The sequence below is a fragment of the Tuber melanosporum genome, assembly GCF_000151645.1.
Source record: "Tuber melanosporum whole genome shotgun sequence assembly, scaffold_195, strain Mel28".
NCBI classification, from domain to species: Eukaryota; Fungi; Ascomycota; class Pezizomycetes; order Pezizales; family Tuberaceae; genus Tuber; species Tuber melanosporum.
Genome location: NW_003298858.1, coordinates 22132 through 35583, shown reverse-complemented (window position 1 = coordinate 35583; position 13452 = coordinate 22132). Strand labels below are relative to the sequence as shown.

The window sequence follows — 13452 nt, the reverse complement described above, 5'->3', positions numbered from 1 at the left end:
AGCCGAGGAAGCCTCCGTCGGACTCTCCTTCCTCCTCCACCCTCGTGAGAAAAGTATTTTTGGCTTCGCTACCAACATACCGGTAAGCCAAAGGCGGGTTTGTGGCCGCATTCAACCTACAACGGCGAAGAGGCTCTCAAATCTCCAAAGTTAGAGGGGGGATGGTAAATAGTATTGTCCCGGTTTAGTAACTTGTTATGTGGGCGGGGGCTTAGACGCTCTTGTTATGGTTGATGATCCACACTACAGCTCCCCCAAGCTCTCCTCAAACCTCCACTCCCCTTCCCCGAAAGTTCAAATTTATCTTTTTCACAACGCCATACAGCCCATACCGCGACCGTGATCGTACCGTGTTATTATATCCCCATACGCACACCCCGTGTCTTATCCTGTCGGCGCTTGGAGCCGATTATATACTGGGTTCTGTCCTTGTACTTGTCCACAACTAAAAGGGGAGGGAAGGAAAGGGAGAAAGGAAAGGAAAACATCTACAAAGCATCTTTTTCACTCTTCGCAATATCTTCCTTATTTGCTTCACAAAGCGGAGGAAAGAACGCGACATAAGGAGAAATGACCTTCAAAAACATATTCAAGAAGGACGGTGGTGGAAGTAGTGGTAGTAGCAAGAAGGAAGGAGGGTCAACAACACCACCGCCACCAACACAAAATCCCGAGTTCACCTTCATCCGCAGCGATACCGTAATGAATCTTCTTTCCATTCTTCATTCTCCACCAGCGCTAATTACTGACACCCCCCTCCATTTCCCAGAACACCCAGGACGTCCTGAACCTCCACGATCGCAACCATAACCACAACCAGCACCAGCAGCAAGATAAAGGCCGCCTATCACTCGACCGCCCGCACTCCTCCTCCGGACGTCCCAGATCTCCCAGCAAACTAAGCCTCTCCACTCTATCCCCCCGGCGCAGATCCAATTCGTCGGCGCACGTGCCCGCGGACTTACCCAGCATCTCGAGCACCGGTGACAAAGAGCAGCAATGGGAGCTGCGGGCGGCGAAACTTGCTCAGAGCGGGCAACCGAGTCCCGGGATTGTGCCAAGGGGGTATGGTGAGGAGGTGGTTGCTCACAGCGATGTAAGCTCCTTCCCTTTCCCTTTTTTCCCTTTCATTTTCGTTCCTCGCACCCTTCCCTCTTGATCTTGAGGAGGAGAAGGAGGAGGGAGGGAAGGTTTTGCGGTGATTTTTTGGTTGGTCGGTCGGTTTTTACTTTTTCTCTTTTAGGGATTGGTTTTGGTTAATTGGTTGGGTGCTGATGGTTGGTGGGTGTGCGCGCGGGGTACGATAGGATAATATTCAAGAGGCGATTCGATTACATGAGGCCGGAGGTATGTTTATGTTCGGCTTTATAATCCTCTTTTTATTTTATTCTTTTCCCCGATTTCGCACGAAAATTTGACGTACCCTTCTACCCTATCATGAATATCTGTCTTGCGCAATACCCGCATGGGCATATGTTTGGTTGATCGGGCGGGGAAGATTACAATACCATGATCAAGATCAATTACGATAATGGATGGATAGATGGGAAGATGGATAGAAACGGTAAAAGCTAACTAACGAAAACAGAGCTAGGAAGGTCTACAGCAATCTTCGGACGTCTCGCAGATCCGAACGGCCCAAACAACCCACTATCCCAAGTTCTCTATGGACTCGCCCTCCGGTAAATAAGCCCCTCCTCCCCCCCCACCACGATTATCACCTAACATAATGTAAAAATATAGTCATGGCTGGGGCATAGAACCAAACCTCCCCCGCGCGCTAACCTACCTCCAATCCGCCGCGCGAAATTCCGCCGCTGTGGAAGAGCTAGCCCTAAAAGCCGGCATGACCAAGGGCGGGAGCGCAAAGGGCGAGCTCGTGCTCGCGATATTCGAGCTGGGGAATTGTTTCCGCCACGGCTGGGGCGTGCAAAAGGATCCCGTCGCGGCGCGAGAATACTACGAGACAGCGGCGAACCTTGGGGACGCGGATGCCATGAACGAGGTCGCATGGTGTTATTTGGAAGGCTTTGGATGTCGGAAGGATAAGGTTTGTTCCAACCCCCACCATCCACTATTCGCTCGATTGCACTTTTCAAAAATGAAAAAGAAAAAGAAAAAAAGACAAGATGAAAAGAGGGGGGGTGTAGTGTGAAGAAAGGAGGAAGGAAGGAAGGAAGGAAAGAGAGGGAGAGGGGATGGAAGTGGGGGATTAACCGTTATATCCTCCTCCCTCTACATACATACATACATACACAAACACCATTTCTGCCTGCTTTCCCGTTCACCACCTCCTCCCTTTCCTTTTCTGCCCTCTAGCATGGCAGCTACATACGCCATGCTCATGCCATGCTCATGCCATGCACCGCAACTCCCCCTCTATTTCACCCCCAAAAATGCAGGTCACAACTAACCAGCCCAACCACCAGATGAAATCCGCAATGTTCTACCGTATGGCGGAAAAACAGGGCAATAAGATTCTTGGAAACACTTGGTTCGTTTTTGCTCCCTCCCTCCCCGCGAAATGCCCCGATCGATCTCCGAAGGGGGAGAGAAAGAGGGGTTTTTATTTTTATTTTTAGTCGGGATTATTGTTTTTCCATTGGGGGGGAATGGAGGAAGGAGTGATGGGGCTAACGGAGATACATGGTGAATAGGATATACAAGGACAAATACATGACCGGCGGTTGATGGTTGGATAGATGGATGGATGCATTACATTGGAGATTCGGGTTTAGTTAGTTCTTGTAAGGGAGGCTTTTTCGATTTCCAATTTCCGATTTTCGATCCTCGATTTCTTTTTATTTTCTTTCCACTCCTCGTATGATACTCACTTTGTTCTCGTACTCGAGCATCACACTTGTATCTAAGCGTAGTCTAGAATACCCATCAGGATAAAGTCAAAACCTATCATACCTATTATACCCCCCCCCAAAAAAAAAAAAAAAAAAAAAAAAGAATAGCCCGACCTAGATTAACAAACAGTACAGGAAGTCGATCCTTGCACCCATTTACCGGTATCAAACACTCCAAACAAAAACCAAAGAATATTGTATTGTTACTTGAACAAAAATCCAAGCCAAGACCTCCAGAACCCCCCCCTCCTTCCTCTGAGATAAAATAATAATAATAATAAATAATACGGTAACAAAAAAAGGAAGGGAGGTGGCAAGGGAATCAGACCGATAAAAAATAAAATAAAAAGATAGGGTAGGATAGTCTACCGGTACCCTACGGAAGACTTGAAGCCAGGAGAGGCAGGTCCAACGGTTTTTCATTTTTTTTTTTCATTCCCCCTAGCGAGCCCTACAGTCAGTACGGTAAAGGCACAACACAAAATGGTTGAGATCCATTAACCGGAAATGGGCAGGGATATATATACTTGAGTACAGGTACTTGTATATTTTTATTGTCCGGTTAGTTTAGGTTGTTTCCGTGACTCTCTCCCTCTTTGTAAAAGGTAGCCTTGTATTATAATCATCCTTTTTCGGGCGATCGCATCCGTTCTCGATGTTACCGCAATCATAGTAACCAACTGCCTTCACCTCTTCTTATTCAGCCCTACCCTGGTCCGCCCTGCCCTATCCATCCATCTTTCAGCTCGATTCTTACCCCCTACGGTAAACCCCCTACGGGTAACCCGTCCTCAATCCCGTAACCAATCAATTAGACTATTAGACTATCAATTCACTTCACTCAAGCACCCATGCTCGCGCACATCATAATATGATACCCAAAATTCAGTAGAAAACAAGTAATTACTATCTCTACCTTACTACAAGTAACTTCTCCTCCCCTCCCCCGCCCCATCCAAAGCAAATATGTACCAGAATGGAAAAACAAGAAATAAGGAAAAACCGAACCAGTGATTTTTGTTACTCAAACTCCACACGACCCTACCGCATTAGACGAATGAAAATCAAAGGGAATCAAGCAGCAAAAGGTAAGGAAAAATTGTGTTCAAGTTAAAAGACAATGTGAAATGAAAAGATGAAAAGGAAAAAAAGGAGAAAAAAATATCTCCTTATTCATAACGTCGTCAAGCTTCGTAACTTCGTAGCTTCGTAACGGCGTAGACATCGTAACTTCGTCACCTTCAAGATTGGGGGAAAAGAAAAAAAAAAGCAGGGCAAAAAACAAACAAGGCAAAACAAGGCTAGGCAGGAGGAAGAAAGAAAAAAAGAAAACCAACCATTTCCAAACCTAAGGTGCCCTAGACGAATTTACAAAATATGAGATGGAAAAAAAAAAAACTGAGCTCAAAAAACCGCTGCAAGCAAAAAACAATAAAGCAAAAAAACTCAAAAAGGCCGCCGCAAAGGAGACGGTGACCAACCTGGGAAACCCGCCACAGGTATATATATCCTTATCAAAAAATGAAAAAAAAATATTATACCGTGGAGAATGTATGCGAGGAAAGAGTTTTTGAACAAAAAAAATCAAAATCAAACCAAACCAAAATGCTCAAACGAAAAACAGGAGCTAAGAAAAATCAACGCAAAACTAAAAATCAAAAGGCAAATTTCAAAAAAAAACCAAGCAGATAAAAAACAACCGCTATGCCAGCCCGGGTCCGTTGAGGAGCCTCCCCGAAAAGAAAAAAGAAGACTTCCAAAGCCTCCCAAATGATTCAATCAATCATCGAAAACCACCACCCAACGTTTTCATCATAATATCTCCACATATAAACACGTCACACGAAGCCGCCCGATGGGGGGTAAAATAGAGGGGGACAGATAAGAACACACCACATATAACGATCAATAAAAGCTGTTTTAAGACAAAAGAAAAGTATTGCAGGTGTATAATGTCGGTGGCCCATCCGACCCGCAACGTCTGCGTACAGACAACTGGGGAAGGGTGTAAAGCACAGGATATAAAAACAAATGAAATCTCAAGCATGTGGGTGAAGACCCAGTCGATCAAGCGTCGGTCCATGTAGATCACGGAGGGGCGGTGATGAGAAGGTGGGATTCCATGAATCCAGTCCCTTATAAAAATATAGGGAAGCAATACGCAAGGAAAGAGACAATGGCGTCAAGTGCGTTTGTGTGGGTCTCAAAGTCTCCATATTTTGTTGATCGGGGGAGGAGAAAGGGGGTAAGGAAATAAGTTTATACGGCGCTATCGCCATATCCACTGGGCTCGCAGTCGTTGGAGGAAGCTTGTCGAGCCTGTTGAGCTTGAGCACGCTGGGCAAAAGCAGCAAAGCGACGGACAACCTCGGCATCAACCTTATCCCAAAGAAGCGAACGAGTGTAGACATCAGCGGCAGTAGGCTTGCTTCGCATGGAGGCAAGGCCTTCTTCCAAGTGGCGCCGGTTTCGAGCGACTGGTTCGGGATCGCGGAGAAAGTTGTTCGAGGTGACATCGTTGTATTCAGCAGCTGTCAGCTGCATGAATGATTCGTGTTGCTGTTCAGCCGAGGGTTTGTCCAATTGAGCGTTCAACATCGCCAAAGAAGAGTCAAGTCCAACCATCTGGGGTACTGATGATTTCGCAACTATCCATGTGTCGGAGGTGGAAGAAACATCAGCTGCCTCAACACGGCTAGCTTCCATTGGGGTAACACCAGCATCCTGGAAGATGTTGTTCAAAACATCTGCTGAGGCAGATTGCAATTGTTTAGCCCAATGCCGGAAGTGAGGGAACAGAAGTCTTGGAAGAAGCAACAAATGCACCACACAAAAGAAGCTATTAAAAAAAAAAATTAGCACCAATATCAAATGAACAAACGTGATATAAACTTACAATAAGCAACAGACCGGGAGCGGCAGCTGGCTTTTCAGCATCACGTGGCTGGATCTTCTCTGACTTGATTGGGGCGATGTCGGAAGACTGCAGGGACAGGTCGTTATTCCAGTAGTCTGCTTCGAGATCGAAGTCCGAATCGAGGTTGAAGCCGTCGCTGAATCCAGATGAGCTGGGGGCATGGGCCATAGGGGCACGGTCAAGAGCCTCCTGCATCTTCTGGACTTGACCCTCGAGGTAAGTGTTCTTCTTGCGAAGTTCACGGGTCTCGATGGTATGCTCGCGAACAATATCCTCCTTCTCCATCTGAAGTGTCTCAGCCTTGTGGGCAAGGAATTCACGTTCCCGGATCAGGTTCTCCATTCGCTGGTGCATCTGCTCCTCCTGCATCGACATGGCGTTAAGCTTGTCCTCAAGCTCTTGGATAACAGCACTGTGGATCTTCTTCTCCTCCTCCAAACGCTCAGTGTGCTGCTTCTTTCGCTGCCGTGAGTCGAGACTAAATTTAGTGGTGTTAGTTGTGATAACAAACTTCCAATTTGGTTCGAAACGAAACAAGGGAGAGGGGGTTGAAACATACGCAGCTTGTCGGTTCCTGAGTAACCGCTTTTGTTGCTTCAACTCCTTGATCTCGTTATCATCTTGAGACCGCGCAATCAACTGGTCAATGTTCATCAAAGTCCTCTCGGCCGGGATATCGAAGCGAGCATTCTTCTTTCGGATCCCATCTCGTCGCATAACATGTAGGGGGGAGTGAGCACGGGGAGCGGGGCTCTGTGGCCTCATCCTCTTCTGCATGGGCTGCGAATCGTGACCCTCAGCACCCGAAGCCTGCGCCCAATCCTTCTGAGCTGGCGTCGAAGGAATGGAAGAAACCGCACCAGCACCCTGGAATACTGTGGCATGAGGGGTGATGTGAATGTCACTACCAAAAGCACCAGCCGGGCCAGCACCGCCGATAGCAGGAGCCAGATATGCTGAGCCATCTTCGAAAGCTGTGTTAGGGAAAGCATTGTTGTCGTACACGGTAGGAGTGCACGAACCCGATGCACCATGATTAGATGACCACGAGCCGTTCTGCTGGGCGAACGCGGGCTGAGCCTGCTCAAGTTTAATGAATGGGTTGTTTGTTCCGTTGCTGTGTTCGAAAGTTGCTGCCGGCACTGGTGAGTTATCGTCTGCTGGACCCGCAGACAGACCCATATCATGATCTTCAAAGTCCCAGTCGTTTGATGGGGAAAAGATAGCATTGGTTTCAAGGAGAGAAGGTCGTCGTCGGTCGATGGGGGACATATCGAGGGCAGAGTCGAGGAGGTTGTTGTTGTCGAGTATGTTATCGTCTAGTATTGACGACTCGTCATCGTCTAACCACTGCTGCCCCCGCCGTGTATCAAGGGAGAGGTTATTCTGCTGAATGTAGTGATCCATGTTGTTGTAGTGGTATGCCGAAGCTGCCATTATTGTTCGGGTTGTGTATAAATGCTAGGGGGAAGAGAGAGTAGTGGGGTAGTGGTAACAGGGTAAGGTTATGGGGAAATCTAGAAAAGGTAAAAAACAGTAAATACGGGTACAGTACTCCGTTTAAAATGGAGAAGTACGAGTTTGCTGGAGGTTTATTGCAAAAAAAGGAAAATAATGTATTCGAATATAATCTTGTTGGGGACGACAGTCTGTACAGACAAATGGGTCGACTTTAATTCACGTTTGCTTAACTATCTGGGAAGGAAAAACGAGCAAGAGAAAATCCGCGTTCTGGCTTCCAATGCACCGCTATATAGCTCGCACCCAAAGACCAAATGGGAAGTGAGTGAGTGGAAGAAAATGGCTAGGGAAGGGGGGGAAGGTAAAAAAACTGGTGTGGGAGCAATGTGGGTGGGAGCAGCAGTCCTGTACATTTGCAGGAGTAGGAACAGGAGAGGGACCAGGGGGGTGTGAGGGAAAGGGTCGTCGAATGGTGAACGAGCTCTCAGCGAGTAAGAGGTAAGCCCGCAAGAATGGTGTGAGTGTCTGTACCGGTATGGTGAGAAGGGTACGGACTTGGGCTGGGATGTCCTCAACCGTTTACCCAATCCGTTCTCGCAGATGGGGGGGGGCCCAGCCAGTGACAACGAATCAAACAGGGTCATGCATGTCGAGGTCCATCAACCTCCACAGAACGCTTCCCACCCGACGACATTTTGGCCCACCGGATAGGCAGCGCGCCGCGGTGAAAGAAGAGGCCCTCCTCTCACTCTCTTCTTCCTCTCTCTCACCCGCTTCACAAAAATGGCTTTCAGTAATTCTGAGAATAGAACTTTTCATCTGCTCGAGTGCAAAAGGCAGTGAGCGAGCTGGGGGAGTTGGTGAGCGAGAAAAGAGGGAATAGCCCCTCCCCTCCCCCCCCATCTCAAACCTTTCCCCCACTCAACCCACAGAGTCTCATCCAGTTATATCAAGTACTCGCCCTCCTTGTAACTTGAGTACTGTAGATAGTCTCCATCCGCCGCTTTGACTGGCTGTCGCTCCCTCCGGACACTCCCCTTCACTGAGTCTCCCCAATCCCCGTCCCTCCAAACTCTGAGTTGAGGGCAAATCATCAAAGCGAGGCTGGGTCGATTGGTTGCACATGAATCAAGGGTAAAATCCAACACTTTTTCAGTGCCGTTCACGAGAGACAGACACGGAGAACCAGAGGTTAGGTATGCTCAATCAAGCACTCACATACGATGCAGGAAGCAAAGCATTCGTGCTCATTCGCGTACGAGTACTTGTTGCCTTCGGTAGGTCCACAGCCTCTTCCCCGGTCCCAAGTCCCAGTCCTGGTCCATCATCTCGCTCACACGAACTTGAGTGGGAAAAAGAAAGCAAGAATGACCCCACTTCAAAGCAGCGAGTAGGAAGGAATGGTTATCGAGGAAGTGAGAAAAGTGAGAGAGCGAGTGAAAAAGAAAAGAAAAAAAGGCTCCCTCGTTTTTCCCCTCTCTTTCTCTTTCTCTTTCTCTCTCTCTCTCTCTCTCTCGCTCTCTTTACTCGTGCGGTCCAGCTAGTTACCCTCCGTTTATCGCTCCGGGTTGCTATCATAAGCGTCCTGTCAAAAAGCTCTAAGCAAACTGTGCCCCAAAAGGAAACATACCTCTCCGCAATCCCATCCACTCAAAGCCTCATCCTTCTGGTGGACGAACGAAAGTTTCGATAACTCATCACATCATTGCAGCCCTCGTGAGCCTTTCCTCCGCCATGCCGAGAAGAAAAATAAAATATAATTTTTCTAAAAAAAAAAAAAAAAAACCCAGTATCATAACTAAAACTAGTTCGCCGTAACCCTAGCTTCCCCGCTGATCAACCCAATGAACCTAGCCTCACTCCATTATCTTAGGAGAATAATCGGAAAAATATGTTGCCCTTACAGGTACTTGTATTCTAACAATTATTTGTTATGTCTTGTTTTTTTCTTTTCTTATTTTCTCTTCAATTATGAGGAAGGCTGCCCATTTGCCCTCTGACAACTCATTCCATACAAGGTTTCTTCTCCATGCTCTTGTCTCTCTCTGCGCACTCTTAGTCACTTGCGGCTGCCTTGATTTTTTTCATTTTTCTTGTTCAAGGGAATACCGGTAAGCAAGTACGGCACTCAAGAAAGAGAGGAAAACAAAAAAAGAGAAGAGAGAGAGAAAAAGATCGTTCCTGGGTCCCCTCTCTCATCCAGCTACGTCCTTCCCCGGTCCGCCATCAAGAATCACTGCGCGCGCCTTTGCTTATCTCGCAAGTTTAGCAGCAGCAGACGAGCAAGCAATGAAGCAACCTTGCCCCCGCTCCTTTGAATGTTAGGGAACCAAAGGGCAGAAAAAAAGTAAAAGGATGCGGCCGTGGCGCAAACTGGAAGAGGGAATATCCCGACCAATTCTCGGGCTGAAAAAAAAAAAAAAAAAAAACAAGAGAGCCCCTTCGGATACCGTGGATGTGGAATGAAGTTTCGCACCAAAAAGAAAAGAATAAGCGCAGCACTCGTACTTGTACTATACTCGTATCATACATCGTTACAATGACAGGAAAAGGAAGAGTAACCATGTTCGTTCTTGCAAAACATGTACCGTTGCCGATAAAAATAATACCGGTAATTGGGCTTGATGAAACCGAAAATACCGGTACCGGTATTGTAGTAACAATAATAACCGCTTATCATCTGAACGAATGACGAGAAAAAAATGCGAAGGAAAAAGAAAATCAAACACTGTACCGTACCCGCACTGTAGAGAGGTACAAAAATAACGATGAAAAATGTGAGAGGCATGAGGTAATTGGGCATGTACCAGTAAAAATTCTCGATTGTGGCCATTGACTGACAGGAAGGAGAGACACAAGTGACCGGGTTCGAGTCGGAGGTATTGTGATAGCGGAATTTTTAGAGCGGCGTCAAGTCAAACTGCCGCAGAAATGGGAAAAAAGGGAAGGAAACGGCGATTTGGGGTTGGGGGGCTGAAAAGAGCAAGATTCGTAAAGCAAGATCTCCATCCAACCACGATCTCGCGATAGAAGTGGTACCGGTACCAGAGGTTACAAAAGTTCTGGGCCCTCTCTTCACCCAACTCTCACTCGTTCCATCCTGCTCGACCCCCCCCCCCCCACAAACAAACAAAAACAATGTCAAACATGGGCAGTTACATTAACCGTAGCGACTAGAAGGACATTGTTATTGGGCGGAGGTATACATGATAAAGGAAGAAAAGCGGCGGGGCGGGTAGTTGAGTTTTTAAAAACGGGCAAGAAACGAATGAGGGAGAGGTTTCGGGGGTACCCAAAGTGGAAAGTACGGTAGTGGAGCAACCATCTGTTGGACGAGATGTGAGAGAAGATGTTTTGCCCGAAGGGAAAAAAGGAAAAACGTAAAAAGGTCATATTTTGCCTATCCTGCCGGTACCGGTACTCTAGCACGGGGAGGTTACTAACGACGTAACTTGTACCCAATAAGCGAAAACGCGATCCACGCGCGCGTGAGCAGATCGCGAAGGGAGCTAGGTAAAAAAAGATAAAACACCAACCTATTCTCCTATCATCGATCTGGATGGACGATTTCGAGGGAGGGAAGGGAAAGGTATCTTTTTTCACCCTATCAATGCAATCCAATCCCTTCACCTCTCGACCAACGACAAGATACCAAACCAAGCACAGGGCTGGATGGCAAACGCTTCGTACCCTACCATCGTCGTATTTTCGCCTTCTTGCGGGGAATAACGGACGGGACATGGGGGGGGAAGGACTGGACAAGACCTGTCAGCGGAGAAAGCTTTCTTTCTTTCTTTCTTACCTTGTCCTCCTCTCCTCTCCTCATAGTTCGTTCGCTGGTTCGTTGAAACCATCACCTTCGTCGTCGTCGTCGTCGTCTCTTCCGTATGGAAGACGGACATGTCTTAGGCAGCCCACAAGCAAGGGAAAAGTCCGAAAAGGGCAAGAGGGGGGTGGGGGGAAAGAAAAGGAAAGTACACCAAGAGGCGAAGCGAGGGAAAGCCTCCCTCATCGCAAAAAGGAAAATGACCAGAAGTAGAAGGCCCACAGGACCTAAAAAGGAATTTGCTTCAATGCAGATCAAGAAGGAAGGGTTATCATCTTAGCACCAGGTTACCGCAGAGCAGCTTAACCCCGCTGGTATACGCTACCGTAACCAGTCAGTCCTCGTAGAGCGCAGCATGATGCCGGTACTCGTACACTTTTTGGAGGTGAGTGCCGTAAGTTGACCAAGCCCCCAATGAAATAGCAGGTTCGAACTTCTCCAAACGGCCTTCCCGCCTGCATGGGCTGTACCAGAGTACCGTACCGGTACTGTAGCCTGTAAGCTTTCTCTAACCCCGCCTTCCTTCCTCCTAACTTTTCCCACCGCAGGCGTTTCCCACTCCACTCCCCGAAGGAAGGAAAGAAAAAACAAAATGGCTACCACGCAACTCCCATTCCCATTCCCGTTCCCATTCCATTGCCACCGCTTCCTCCCCCTCCGGACCGAGCCAAACCAACCAAGAGCAAAAAACGCCAGGCCGTCCGCCTAAGCAAGCAAGCAAGAAGGCAGGCGCACAGGCAAAAACTAGTACGGTACTCGAGTAATGGTACCGTACCCTTTTGGTAGTGTGATGGGGGGAGGAAAAGCAGCGAGACTCAAAAAAGGAAAGAAAGAATCCCACAAACCAGGGCTCCAAGCGATTGGTTCGGGCACAGCTCTTAATCCATCAGTGCCCCACGCCCGCCTCCTAGCACATCCTAGTTTACAATCCATGCTCCGCATCGGGTTGGAGTTCCCTCGATGGTGATTGGGAAGGGGAGAGAGAGAAGAGGGAAAACTTTTTTCTACTAACCGTAACGTACCGAAATGCGCAGGTCGTCGTGACCCACCTATCACTTGGCTACCTGGCTGGCTGGCTGCCTACCTAACTTTCGGTGGGCAACTGGGGGCAAGAGGGGGAAGGAATGAATGGAAGGGAAAATGACCAGGGATGAAAAACACCGCAGGCGTGATACTATACAACACAGCAGTGATAGGAGGAAGCAAGAGGCTACCGTACCAGGAGCTACAGTACTGTACAGATGCCGAACCCGGTGACCGACATGACGAAGCGCGTGGTGGTTGAAGGGAGGGGCCCCCGTGCCCTGCCACCATGTTGTCGGGTAACGCTTTCTCCTCCCAGCAGCACACACATACACACACACTTTTTTTTTTTTTCCTTTCCCCTTCCCCTTCATACCTTGAAGTAGGAGGAACGGAAGGTTGCTGACGATACCGACACAATGCCGGACTGTGCTGATTTCGGTTGCTACCCGTAGCCGTGAGAGGGAAGGGAGAGGAGGCAGGAGGGTCATAGCGTCCATACCGATGGTGCTTTTCGAAACGGGGTACAGGTGAAACATGATGTAATTGTTGCAGCTCTGGTAGCTACTCGAACTGTGCAAGTGAAGCATCTGCAATCGTGTCTGAGTGCCGGTACCGATACAGGTACTGTACTCGAGTACTGGTATCACCGTACTTGCAAACTATGGACGATTCAGAGAAAGTCAACAACAATCGAGAGTGGGAGCACTCGGAGGGGGGTTAGTCAGAACAGGTAACCTCCCCGAATCTCATCCCCCCCCACTCCGCCACAACTTTTACGGTTATGGTACGATAACGAGTACTATACCACATCGAGATACAAAGTACCCATCGCCCACATCCACTTACCGATATCCTACCCTATTATACTCGAGCATTAACAGGAAGCGTAATTCCTTTTTTCAACTCGCGGTGAACCAAGCATCGTGAAAACGCACGAGAGAAGGAGAAAAGAAAAAAGAAAAAAGAAAAAATAATAATTGACGTACTCGTACATACCTACTCGGGAGTACGGTACAGCACCGTACCGATAACTTAAAAAACTTCTTTCACTTCTCCGCACCATGCGACCACAAATTATAATAACTTAATAACACGAGTAATAACATCATCACAAATTCGCGGCACCGTATCATATCAACACATCACAAATCCCATTGTGCCCTTATCATAATGAGGGAAGAGAAAAAAAGAAAAGAACAACAAGAACCACGCTACCAAGCTGAGAAGAAGAAGAAGAGAGAGCACGAGTCTGATTCCAAACTTTCTCACAAAATTAAATCCCCCCCATATGTAAACTGTTTTTACCCATCCCATACAGTAATCAAAAACCTAAGGAGCCCTTCCCATTCCCCGGAGGATGACGACGG

At 47.8% G+C, this 13452-nt stretch overlaps 2 protein-coding genes; one reads left to right on the top strand and one right to left on the bottom strand.

Annotated features, from left to right (window-relative positions):
* The first annotated feature begins 276 nt into the window (after window positions 1-276).
* Window positions 277-2919, top strand: GSTUM_00000476001 (uncharacterized protein). XM_002837593.2 has 7 exons: window positions 277-699; window positions 770-1096; window positions 1308-1347; window positions 1589-1682; window positions 1744-2050; window positions 2430-2494; window positions 2658-2919. Exons 1-7 carry the CDS (start codon window positions 571-573, stop codon window positions 2689-2691), a joined length of 996 nt encoding a protein of 331 aa, XP_002837639.1. The 5' UTR covers window positions 277-570; the 3' UTR covers window positions 2692-2919.
* An 8209-nt stretch (window positions 2920-11128) lies between these two features.
* Window positions 11129-12456, bottom strand: GSTUM_00000474001 (uncharacterized protein; the record flags this gene model as incomplete). XM_002837592.2 has 1 exon in its annotated part: window positions 11129-12456. One exon carries the CDS (start codon window positions 12454-12456, stop codon window positions 12112-12114), a length of 345 nt encoding a protein of 114 aa, XP_002837638.1. The 3' UTR covers window positions 11129-12111.
* Window positions 12457-13452: the final 996 nt, after the last annotated feature.